Source organism: Amblyraja radiata, chromosome 11 (assembly GCF_010909765.2).
Source record: "Amblyraja radiata isolate CabotCenter1 chromosome 11, sAmbRad1.1.pri, whole genome shotgun sequence".
Taxonomy (NCBI): Eukaryota; Metazoa; Chordata; class Chondrichthyes; order Rajiformes; family Rajidae; genus Amblyraja; species Amblyraja radiata.
Genome location: NC_045966.1, coordinates 56844349 through 56857783, shown reverse-complemented (window position 1 = coordinate 56857783; position 13435 = coordinate 56844349). Strand labels below are relative to the sequence as shown.

General features: G+C 45.1%; 1 protein-coding gene across 2 annotated transcripts in view; it reads left to right on the top strand.

The window, feature by feature from the left end:
• The window catches only part of adam19 (ADAM metallopeptidase domain 19), a 157962-nt gene that overhangs the window by 19570 nt on the left and 124957 nt on the right, over positions 1-13435 (top strand). For both annotated transcript variants that reach the window (XM_033029967.1, XM_033029968.1), the window contains one exon: positions 7553-7671. In XM_033029967.1, the coding sequence (XP_032885858.1) occupies positions 7553-7671 (119 nt within the window). The remainder of the gene's footprint in view (positions 1-7552; positions 7672-13435) is intronic.

Sequence of the window (13435 nt, the reverse complement as noted above, 5' to 3'; positions counted from 1 at the left end):
TGACTCCAAGCAGAAGTACAATGATAGAGCACTCCTGGCACTATTGATGGCACTATAGCTCAACTTTTCATCAAAGTACAACTTGGACAGAGACTCTAACACATCTGGGATGGAAGCTGCGTGGTAACTAATGTTCCCTTGTAAGCAAAACTCCTCCCATTTCCTGACATGAGAGATGTACTGGTTTTTGGTACTATCCCTCCAGGATGATGTGATGATATCCACGGTACGATTGTATAATCCCTGACCCAGGTATGGCCTCCTTAAAACCTGCAAATTAACAAATTAATACGATCATACAATGGGTGTTGATCCCCAGTCACAGGGTGCACCAATAAGTTATTACATTTTGGAACCACCATAATAGGTTGAGTTATAATGTCCAAAATGAGAGGGAACCATGGCTGTGTAGGCCAGTCGGGTACCACCAAAACTCCTGAAGCGGAGTCCTGTTTTATCTTGGTCAGGCACCCACTGATGAGGCAGAATGGGGGAAATGCATATATAAACAGTCCACCCCATTGTAGCGTGAAAGCGTCTACGGCTACTGCCCCTGGGTCTGGTTCCCATGAAACATACTTCGGTACCTGGTGATTTTGTCTGGATGCAAATAAATCGATATCTGGCATCCCATACCGAACAACAATATCATTAAATACATCATGATTCAACATCCATTCTGTGTTGTCATTGAATTTTGCGTGACCTGGTGTCTGCCACCATGTTGAATCTGCCTGGCAAATAGACAGCTGAAACCCAAATGGTTCTTTTAATGCACCAGTGCCAAATAAAGTTAGCCAATCTGTCACAAGATTCCGACTTGATTCCACCCATATGATTCACACAATCCACTGCCGTGGTGTTGTCAATCTGAAGCTGAACATGTAAGTGATGCTTGGTTGTACAATAAGCTTTAAGCCCATAAAATTCTCACAATAGCTCTAAATAATTAATTCCATGTGTCTGGAGAATAAATGCCTCATGCACATTCCATCTGCCTCCACAGCTAGAGATGGTATCAGTAGCCCCCCAACAATTGCACTAACATCAGTCTGTAACACAACTGAAGGTGCTTCTATCAAAATTTTGCTGGAACAATTCGAAATGATTCTTATCCACCACTGTACTTCAGCAATGGCTCCAATTGGTAATTTTATGGGTCTGTTGAAATGACCTGCATGTATTCTAAGTGCCTGTGCCTTTACCCTCTGTAAATATTGGTAATGCAAAGGTCCATACTGTGCAGCTGGAATGGCTGCTATTAATTTGCCAATCAAGCTAGCCACATGCCTAATTGAAGGTGATTGCTCCCCAATGATCTTGATACAGCCTTCAATTAAATCTAATCTCTTGCCCTTGGGCAGAGTTACAGACATGTGATTTGAATTAACTGTGAATCCCAGATAAGCAATAAATTTAACTGGTATCAATTTTGATTTAGTTAGATGGATGAGAAACCCCAATCTCTCAAACATGAGTTTAACAGCTGAAACATAACTCAGCTACTTCCTGAGTTTTTCCAATTATTAAGATATCATCCAAATAAGCCATTACAATATGACCTTGAGCCCGGAGTAGCCCCAGTACTGGTTTTAGCAGCTTTGTAAATAATCTAGGGGCTGAGGTTAAACCATAGGCAGCGCTTTAAATTGCCACAATTGCCTCATCCAGCTAAATTTCAAATTTCTCCGATAGTCTTTATGAACAGGCACTGAGTAATATGCATCCTTTAAATCTATACATGCCATATAACACCCTCTGGAAACCAATTGCTTGGCAGTCTCAAATGTTTCCATTTTGAAATGTTTATACTGCACAAACGGATTAAGGTCTGTCAAGTCCAAAATAATCCGACTTCCACCATCTTTCTTTGGTCGAGGAAATATATTAGATACAAATTAGTGAGGTTGACAAACTGTCTTCTCAATTACACCTTTTAAATATAATTTTCCAATTTCAGCTTGAACCTCCAAATTCTCTTTTTGTGAGAAAATGAGTGCCCGCCGTGGGGTATGTTGAGTAGGCGGACACAAATTGGGAATTAATTCAATTCAAAACCCTTGTATAGTTTGCAGTATAAACATCTCTGATGTTATCCCATACCATTCTTTCAAAACCCAGTGTAACCTCCCCCCAACTGGTACGTAATTCTCACTGAGTATGTTTCGACAAGACACCAGACCCACCTACCTCCATGGTTACCGGTGGTGTTCTTTGTCCCCTGGTTCTGGTGGGAAAAGGCATGTTTGGTCGTGTTCCTGGAGTGCGCCAGCTGCGTACATTGAATGGCCGGCTTGGTCCTTGACCCGACCCGTTTTCAGCAAACCTCTTGTAGGGGTGCTGCCTTTGAAGGGTTCTGCTGGTCATTGGCACCTTTATGAGCCCGACGGTTTTTGCCTCGTCGTCTAGCTCTTTCACCCGTTTTGCGAGGTCTTCCCCGAACAAAAGATTGGGTGGCTGGATGTTGCTAGGCTTACACAGGGCAGCGAATTTCGGGTTGATTGTAGGGCGGATGGCGCTCTTTCTAAGGTAGTTAATCTCAAAGTGCGCATTGCACATGAGGGCCAGGACATCCTGCTGAACCTCAGTCAGGTGCCCACCATCCACCGACCTCCTGAATGCCGTAATGCCGGAAGCTAGTAGCTTCAGTACACTTTGCAGCTTCATCTCCTGCGCTCTGGTGCTTACTCCCATATGGCCGCTGGTAGTAGTCACTAGGTCAGTCAGCAACTGTAGTGAGTGAAACAGAATTTGCACTTCAGAGCAATGGCCGTTCATCAAAATATTGATGAAAGGTGGTCCTGCTGAAACTCTAGCTGACCATATGCTGGGGATTGACTGCTCTGCCGGTGTCTAATGTCACCTGGAACAGACGATGGCCTCTGGACTGAGTGGGTAGTGATCTTGGGGCTGTAAAAGATCTGCTAGAAGTGGGGATTAAATTCAAAATGAATAGGTGTGCTAATAGTCTGCTGAAGGATAGGCTCCTGCAAGGGTTTATGAAAGGACTTAGTAAATCAGACAGACATTTAATAAAATAACATATTGCGTACAGATTTGGAACATGAGGTGTAGCTTTAAAAAAAAAGGTTTAATTTGTAGGTGTAGGAAGGAACTGCAGATGCTGGTTAAAACCAGATAGACACAAAGCTGGAGTAACTCAATGGGTCAGGCAGCATCTCTGCAGAAAAGGAATATGTGACGTTTCGGGTCGAGACCCTTCAGACTGAGCATCAGGGGAAAGGGAAACGTGAGATATAGACGGTGATGTGGAGAGATATAGAACAAATGAATGAAAGTTACGATGATCGAGGAAAAGGGCCTGTATCTCTCTATATCACCATCTATATCTCTCATTTCGCTTTCTATTGACTGTCTGAAGAAGGGTCTCGACCCAAAACGGTACCCATTCATTTTCTCCATAGATGCTGTCTGACCGGCTGAGATACTCCAGCTTTTTGTGTTTATCCAAGGTTTAATTTGCAATTTGTTTGGAGATTAACTGAGAGCGTTTGACCCCCCCCCCCCCCAACAGCACCACTCCCTTTAGTTCCAGGATGGTGAGAAGAGGTTGAATAGGGGCGTCTTTTATCATCCTTACCTTTGGGGCAAAACAATGAAACTTAAGAAGAACAAATGTAAAGTGCTACATGTAGGTGAGGATATTGGAACAACACACACATTTCCTGAATATGACTGAAAAGGACCCAAAAAATCATCCCTGCTCAGTAATCCAATTGATCGTCCATTTTCAAAGCCATTGTGTGTTCTACTCAGTTTTTGAAATGTGGAACTACTAACTTCAATTGCATCAACCTTTGGAAGTGAATTGGAATATGCAATTGATGGTACACAGCATATTTAGTACAAGGAGCATTGATAATCTTCTATGCTGAAAAACAAGGTAGCCAAATCCCTGGAATTAGCAAATGTTCACAGGCAGCAAGGTACGATTGAGTACATCTACTCTGGCGTACTATTTTCAGGGCTAAACCACTGAGGTAACTTTTCTGCCCAACGCCCTTCTTTCTTATCTAACACCATCTTGTCTAATGTGATTACAAGTGTCTCTCAAATAAAGATAAGATCAGTCTTTTGCATTTAACCAAGTCACACCCATATTTCCTCTGTTAAATGCTGCCCCAGACAGTTGTTTTTTTTTACTAAAACTCTTTTAAAATCTTTAAAAACACTAAACAACAAATGCTGATCTAAAAAATCATAATATATTAGTTAAATATTGCATTACTCTAACAAAGATGTTTGCTCATATGATGTAATTACTCATAGAAGTATGCAGTTCAACAGTTTTATTAAGTATGTGTAGAAAGAAACTGCAGATGCTGGTTTACACGGAAGACAGACACAAAGTACTGGAGTAACTCCAGTATCTCTGGAGAAAAAAATGATGCGTTGACGTTCTAGTCTGAACCCTGATTCATACTGAAAATGGAGGGGAAGAAACTAAGTATTCTGTTTGACTGTGGCAGATTATTCTGATTCTATGTTGTTTTCTCTGTCTCTTTAAACCTGTGCACAATATCCATTTTTATGTGCAGCAATGCATCTGCACATAGACACAAAATGCTGGAGTAACTCAGCGGGACTGGCAGCAAATCTGGAGAGAAGGAATGGGTGACGTTTCAGATCAAGACCCTTCTTCAGACTGAGAGTCATGGGAGAGGGAGACACAGAGATATGGAAGGGTAAGGTGTGAAGACAAGACATCACAGAGATAACCCATTCCTTCTCTCCAGAGATGATGCCAGTCCCACTGAGTTACTCCAGCATTCTGTGTCTATCTTTGGCCATAACCAACATCAGTAGTTCGTTCCTTTGTGATCGAGACCCTTCTTCAGACGCAAAAGATTGTCTATCTTTGGTTTAAACCAGCATCTGCAGTTCCTTCCTACACAATGCATCTGCACAGTCAGCTACTCTGCAGCAGTTCACAGTTCATGTTTGCGCTGCAGTTTGGCATGCATTGAGTTGGATTGACCTCGCTCAAGGCCACTCTCACAGTGAGGGCTCTTTGGAAACTTTACCTTTTCCACCTCCTGCTGGGGCGAGTCAGCTCCTCCCGGAGAGAGGTCAAGGGAGCAAAACAGGAAATCGTCGGGAACTGAATGCAACTGATACACGGTGCAGGATTAGCAGACGAGTTAATATATTCCAGGGTGGGGAAACAGAATAGTAACGGTATTCAACTTCAGCAATTTGAGCCAACCTTAAATCATTGCATTGAGAACATATCTTTGAAAAGGCTCCAGTAAACACATTCCCTCACCAGTGGTAATGTTCATAGGGTGATTTATTTCTCTTTGAAGCCCCAAATTATTTTGCTCTTTTCTGTGAAATGTTGCAGAATAACAGAAGGGTTAATGAGAATTGGCGAGTGCTGAGTAAAACATTGAGTTACAGAGAATCAACAGGGCAAAAAAACAGCCTGCTTGCTGACTAAGACTAAGAACACATAATCCTCCGCCATTTCCGCCACCTCCAACGTGACCCCACCACTCGCCACATCTTCCCATCTCCCCCCATGTCTGCCTTCCGCAAAGACCGCTCCCTCCGCAACTCCCTCGTCAATTCTTCCCTTCCCTCCCGCACCACCCCCTCCCCGGGCACTTTCCGTTGCAACCGCAAGAAATGCAACACCTGTCCCTTCACCTCCCCCCTCGACTCCATTCAAGGACCCAAGCAGTCATTCCAGGTGCGACAAAGGTTCACCTGTATCTCCTCCAACCTCATCTACTGCATCCGCTGCTCTAGATGTCAGCTGATTTACATCGGTGAGACCAAGCGTAGGTTGGGCGATCGTTTCGCCGAACACCTCCGCTCAGTCCGCAATAACCTACCTGAACTCCCGGTGGCTCAGCACTTCAACTCCCCCTCCCATTCCCAATCCGACCTCTCTGTCCTGGGTCTCCTCCATTGCCAGAGTGAGCAACAGCGGAAATTGGAGGAACAGCACCTCATATTCCGTCTGGGGACCTTGCGTCCGTATGGCATTAACATTGAATTCTCCCAATTTGGCTAGCCCTTGCTGTCTCCTCCCCTTCCTTAACCCTCTAGCTGTCTCCTCCCACCCTCCCATCCGCCCGCCCTCGGGCTCCTCCTCCTCCTCCCCTTTTCCTTCTTTCTCCCACCCCCCATCAGTCTGAAGAAGGGTTTCGGCCCGAAACGTCGCCTATTTCCTTCGCTCCATAGATGCTGCTGCACCCGCTGAGTTTTCCCAGCTATTTTGTGTACCTGCCTGCTGACTAGTTTAGTTTCGAGATACAGTGCGGAAACAAGCCCTTCGGCACACCGAGTCTGCACCGACCAGCGACCCCCGCACATTAACACTACCCTACACACACTAGGAACAATTTATAATTTATAGCAAGCCAATTAACCTGCAAACCTGTATGCCTTTGGAATGTGGGAGAAAACCGAAGATCTCAGAGAAAACCCACGCAGGTCACGGGGAGAACGTACAAACTCCGTACAGACAGCGCCCATAGTCGGGATTGAACCCGGGTCTCTGGTGCTGTAAACTCTGTAAAGCAGCAACTCTGCTGCGCCACCGTGCCACCCTGATATGTTGCACCTGATTTGTTTTTCTCTTGAAGGAACCTATCGTGGTATGATAACTGGGTAGGGTAGTAATGGTGGTAGATGGCATGCGTTCCTTCATTGGTAGCAGAATTGAACATCAAGGTAGTCAAGTCATATTGCATCTGTATAAAAGTTTTAGTTGCGGCACATTTGGAGAATTGCCCCATTGCAGGACACGTGGGCTTTGGAGAGAGTGCAGATGCTGTTCACCAGGATGTTGCCAGAATTGGAGAACATCAGCTAAGAAGGAGATGTTGGCGAATCTTGGAATGTTTTCACTGAGGCCGATCTGATAGCTGTATAAAATTATGAGAGGCAAATATTTTCGGAAGGTGGTCAGAGTCTTTTCCCCAGCGTGGAAATATCAAATGCTCAAGGGTATGGGATTCAGATGAGAGGAGGAAAGTATAAAGGACATTTGCAAGGCCTATATACAGAGAGTGGTACGTGCCTGGGACCTGCTGCAAGGGACATGCTAGAAACAGATATGATTGCAACATTTAAGAAGAGTTTAGACAGATACACAAACAGGTAGGGCATATCGGAACATGTATCTTGCCTTGGCAGCTGGGTTTAGCTTTCAGTCAATCATACATTGTGAGTCAAAGGGCCTGGCCCTTTACTGTAATGTGTGATATTCTTGGTAGAGGATGGGGGGTTCAAGTTGAAGGTGTGGTGGGGGAGTGTGAAATGGATGAGGGAGGGGCAGTGTGAATTGTGTGCCATGGTACCAAGTATATACACAGAGGCACCGATCACCATGTCTGTATTCAGCCACACTCTGTTAAAGTGGAGGCGATGAACTCCCAGCACTGCACACACACAATCACCCCACTTAATGGGAAGATGAATCGGGGACACAAGTGAGAAGTCTGGAAGGCGAAACAATGACTGCAGGTTCTCAGATCATGTGCTGCCTGTTAAATCTCATTGACCTTTTTTTGTTTCCCAGAGAGAAACAGTAACTTGAAGACAGAAACTCCAATGTACGAGCACATCACCAAATATGAAATAATGGAACCACGGTGGCTCTCCTCAGGACCTTCGGAAAACCTTCTGTCTCATAATCAGGTACAGGAAGTTGACCAGCTGACTGGCTTATCACGCCAATTAAGTCATTCATCATACTGCATAACCTGATAGCCAGATGAAGTTTGTTAACTGGAGAACCGGAAAATTGTGTTGGTGTTACATTGAATATCACTTATGATGTTCCAAACCGATTAACAATTGACAAATTCTGATTTGGAACCAGGATCCATTGGTTGCCCAATGCCCCGAAAGATGTAATTGATAAACCACTTAGTGTCTAGACTTGATAACAAGATGAACTTTATAGGTACGGCATGGAAACAGGCCCTTTGGCCCACCGAGTCTGCACCGACCAACAATCCCCACACGTTAACACTATCTTGCACACACAATTTTACTAAGCCAATTAACCTATGTCTTTGGAGTGTGGGAGGAAACCAGAGCACCCGGTGAAAACTCCACGCAAGTCACGGGGTGAACGCACAAACTCCATGCAGAGAGCACTCTTAGTTGGGATCGAACTGGGTACCTGGCGCTGTAAGGCAGCAACTCTACCACTGAGCCACCGTGTATCACCATATACAATGGAGACCAATTAGTATCCTGTGATGACTCTGCAAAAACTCTTGAGGGCAGGTCACATGCATTGATCCCAACTGCTTCACCTTTATCATGAATGTCGAGTCTCTATACACCACTATCCCCCATAAGAAATGGTCTTGGAGTCCTCTTTTACTGGAACAAAGACCCAACCAGTCCTTCCAACCAACACTCGTATGCCTGGCAGAAACTATTCTTGGCCTCAGCATCTTTTCCTTTGTTTCCTCTCGCTTCCTGCAAAACAAAGGTGTGACTATGGGCACTCACACGGGTGCCAGACACACCTGTCTTTTTGTTGGCTATATGGAATGGTCCTTGTTGCAAATTCCAAATGGGTTACCTCTCCCAAACTCTTCCTCTGTTACACCAACACTTGCATTGGTTCTGCTTCCTGCACTCATGCAGAATTCATCGATTTCATCCACTGCCTCAAATTCACTGCCTCAGGTCCACTTTTTATATTTCTCTTCCTTTTCTGCTTCTCTCTGTCCCCTATCTCAGAAGACAAACTATTTACTGATTTTTACTGATATAAACCTACAGGCTTCAACAGCTACCTTTTACGAAACCTCCTCCCACCCAGTCTCTGATAAGGCCACCCAGTCTCTGGCAAGGACATCGTCACTTTCTGTTTCTCCGCCTCTGCCGCGTCAGCTCTGAAATATCTTCTTCCATCAGGCAATGTGACTTCACCCTGCAGTGATTGATGGAACCTGCACATCTGTTCTCACCACCCCCTTCCCTGGACAGCCTTCACTCCATTCTGCTCTGTATCCAGCACATCATCCTCTGCCACTGCCACAAGCTCTAATGGGTTCCTATCACCAGTCACATCTCCCCCTCTGTCCCCCATTCCTGCTTTCCACAAGGACCACTGTCTCTCTCTGAATCCTTTGTCCATTCATCTTTCCTCATCTGGTACTTTCTCCTGCAATTGCAGAAGGTGCCGCACTTGTCCTTACACCACCTCCCTCCCCACTATCCATGGACCTAAACAGTTCTTCCAGGTGAGGCAGAGATTCAGATCCACCTACTCCAACTCGGTCTATCACATTCATAACTTGTGATGAGGCCTCCTCAACATTGGCGTGTCATGGAAAACATAAAAAATAGGTGCAGGAGTAGGCCTTTCGGCCCTTCGAGCCAGCACCGCCATTCAATATGATCATGGCTGAAATCAGTACCCCGTTCTGGCTTTTTCCCCATTTCCCTTGATTCCCTTAGCCGTAAGAGCTAAATCTAACTCTCTTGAAAACATCCAGTGAATTGGCTTCCACTGCCTTCTGTGGCAGAGAATTCCACAGATTCACAACTCTCTGGGTGAAAAGGTTTTTCCTCATCTCAATCCTAAATGGCCTACCCCTTATTCTTAAACTGTGACCCCTTGTTCTGGACTCCCCCAACATCAGGAACATTTTTCCTGCATCTACCCTGCCCAATCCTCTAAGAATTTTACATGTTTCTATAAGATCCCCTCTTATCCTTCTAAATTCCAGTGCATACAAGGTGTAGATTGGTTGACTGATCTGCAGTGCATGTGTGCTCTGTGGGCAATGGCTGTTCTGAGTTTCCATTTGCATTGCACTTCAACTCCTGTTCCTAATCCCACACTAATGTGTCTATCTTTGGCCTTTTCCACTGCTAAGGTGAGGCCAAAAACAAACTTGCCTCCCATTCTGCTTAGGGATCCTACAATCAAATGGTATGACCATTGAAGTTTCAAGATTCTGGTAACACGCCCATCATGTTCCTTTCCCACTGCCTCAAGTCCTCCCAAGGAGGTCTCCCTCTTCCTTTGTCCATGTTCCCCACCCCTCTCCCCCTATTCCCTAGATTCCTCTCCATCCCTGTCTCCATCAGCGTATTTTGTTATTTTTCTTTTATTTCCACCTGTCAGTCATTGTCTCAACACTGCACTGCCGTACCTCCACCTAATCCCACCTATGACCTAGTAGGAGGTGCGGGGCCCAATTGGGAACAATTTTGCTAAGCCCCAGGTTCCTATCCAAGGTCTGTCAGCCCTGTTATTTAATATATATTATGAAATTGTACACTAAGGTGCTATGGATTATACACTGCCTTAATCTCTCTTGCTCTCGTCTGACTGTCAGTCCTTCCGCTGGCTTCCAACCTTTACCATAGCTGCTAATTACCATTAAACGGCATTATTCCACGCGTTATTTAATGAAGGTTTATTAATATTATGGGCTCTGCGGTTGCAACCAGCTCCTTGCAATCAATGTTTTAGTCAGTGGTCAGGGAGAATGTCGTCCCTGTACAGCTCCCTGTTGCCCACCAGCCTAGAATGGGGGACCCCTCAGTCGCGGGGCCCAATTGGTCCAATTGGCTTAAGGCCGGCCCCGCACACCGACCAACACGTCCCAGCTACACTAGTCCCATCTGCCTGCGCTTGGTCCATATCCCTCCAAACCTGTGCTATCCATGTACCTGTCTAGCTGTTTCTTAAACGATGGGATGGTCCCAGCCTCAACTACCTCCTCTGGCAGCTTGTTCCATACACACACCCACCACCCTTTGTGGGAGCTCCTGTCTTGCTTCCCCCCCCGTTCTCTCTCTCACTTTAATGTAACATACAAACATAGAAACATAGAAAATAGGTGCAGGAGGAGGCCATTCGGCCCTTTGAGCCAGCACCGCCATTCATTGTGATCATGGCTGAGCGTCCCCTATCAATAACCCGTGCCTGCCTTCTCCCCATATCCCTTGATTCCACTAGCCCCTAGAGCTCTATCTAACTTTAATGTGCTATCTTCCCTCTACACTTTCTGTCCTGATGCAGGGTCTCAACCTGAAACGCCAGCCATTCCTTTTCCTCCACAGATGCAGCTCAACCTGCTGACGTATTTTTTTGTTGCTTCAGATTATAACATCTGCAGCTTATGTTGTTGGATCCAAACAGTTCGCTGGCAATTATGTCCGCAGTATTGATGCAGTGATACTGGCTGAAGAATAGGTTTTTGTGGAGAATATCCCTACACTTCTTTCAAATCAAGTCATTTAGTCTCTGCTGTTCTCCTCTCAAGAGGAAAGAAAACACTAAATTTAGTGTCTCATCTGAGCTTCATAGCTGAGAGGTAGTTACAATGAATTACAAAGGTAATCAGCTACTGGGCATGAACATGTTAATGGGTTAAGATCCACTTATTATCAAGTTAAAGCAACAGGCACAGTGGCGCAGCGGTAGAGTTGCTGCCTTACAGCGCAGCACCGGAGACCCGGGTTCGATCCCGACTATGGGTGCTGTCTGTACGGAGTTTGTACGTTCTCCCCTCGTTGGTTTTCTCCAAGATCTTCGGTTTCCTCCCACACTCCAAAGACGTACAGGTTTGTAGGTTAATTGGCTTGGTATGAATGTAAAATTGTCCCTAGTGTGTGTAGGATAGTGTTAATGTGCGGGGATCGCTGGTCGGTGCGGACTCGGTATGCCGAAGGGTCCAATTCAACGCTGTATCTCTAAAAATAAAACAACAGGTTCTTGGGTAAATCTGGTGCTGCACCTCATACACACCTTTTTGTGGAGTATTCAGCAGAAGTATCAGGATTAATCATGAACGGGTGGGTGGTCTGTCCATTTTGAAGCATTGAGACTGGTTGATGCAGCTGACAACATAAGACATTAATCACATGCGCCCCCACTAAATTACGGTGGCTCATTTAATAAGGTATACTGCATGTCATGCTAGAGGTCTGCACACAACTGCACACACTTGATATTTGAAAATTAAAACAGAATGCACATGCAGGGAATCTAAAATAATTACAGGAAATTATTATGTTTTAATTAGATTTCCAAGAGAGAGAGTCAAGATTCAAGAGTGTTTTATTGTCATATGTCCCAGACAGAACAATTATAGTCTTACTTGCTGCAGCATCTGCAGTTTAAACTGCACGATCTGCATTTTGAAAATAACCATTTACTGCTCTTTTTAATTAGGTTGTATTTATTTTAGTGATTGATCATAAGGTCATAAGTGATAGGAACAGAATTGGGCCATTCGGCCCATCAAGTCTACACCTGCTGATCTGTCTCTTACTCCTAACCCCATTCTCCTGCCTCCCCCCCCCCCCCCCCCCCCCCCCCCATAACCCCTGACACCAGTACCAATCAAGAATCTATCTATCTTTGCCTTAAAAATATCCATTGACTTGGCCTCCACAGCATACTGTGGCAAAGAATTCCACAGATTCACCCCTTCTAACTCAGGACAAAAGGCCATAAACAAAACAGAAGAGTGTGTAATCGAGGCTAAGATTACATGACTCCCTTTTTCTGGATGAGACATCCATTGAACTTGTTCAGAGTGGGTGGGTTGTCTTATGAAATCCTGGAGAGGTGAGGTTTCCATTCACTGCATGTTAAAAAGAGGGTGGGAGGGAGAGATTGACTGCGTCCACTGCAGTACAACTAAGATTGTGAAAGGTGCTGTATAAATGCGAGTTCTTATATATTTTAAAAATTGTTTTGGTAAGCAAATTTATTTTGGTATGGTTGAGGTGGATTATCCCTTCACACAGCTTGCCTTGGTTTGTCTGATTCATCTCTTTCCCAGCCTACAAGGGGGAGGGACACACTATGGAGCTGTGCTTGAAGCCTTGTACTCAGTGGGTGCAGACGAAGTACTCTTGGCTGCAAATGATGCAAATACCGGTTTCCAACACCATGGTCTGAAATTGGTGCAAATAAACATGAGACCAGTCGCTGCACAGGGGCGCAGCCAGTAGAGCTGCATGCTCGGCTTCAGAGACCTTGGTTCAATTCTGACCTTGGGTGTTGTATGTGTGGAGTTTGCACGTTCTTCCTGTGACCGTGTGTAGAACATGGGTTTGCTTTGGCTGTTCCAGTTTCCTCCCACATCCCATGTGTGGGTTTGTGGGTTAATGTGCCTCTATAAATTGCCCTTAGTGTGTGGCGAGTGGATGCGAAAGCGGGATGGCGTGGAACTAGTTTGAAGAGGTGATGTATGGGTGGTGTGGCCTTGCTGGGCCAAAGGGCCTATATCCACGCCGTGTCTCTAAACTAAACAAAACAAAACATGGAACTAGTGTGAACAGATGATCAATGGTCAACGTGGACTCGGTGGGTTTAAGGACCTATTTCCGTACTGTATTACTAAACTACGTGAATGAACTACAACTCAATATATGCAATCTGACTGAGCCTTTTCTCTTTTCTTCCCCTCCC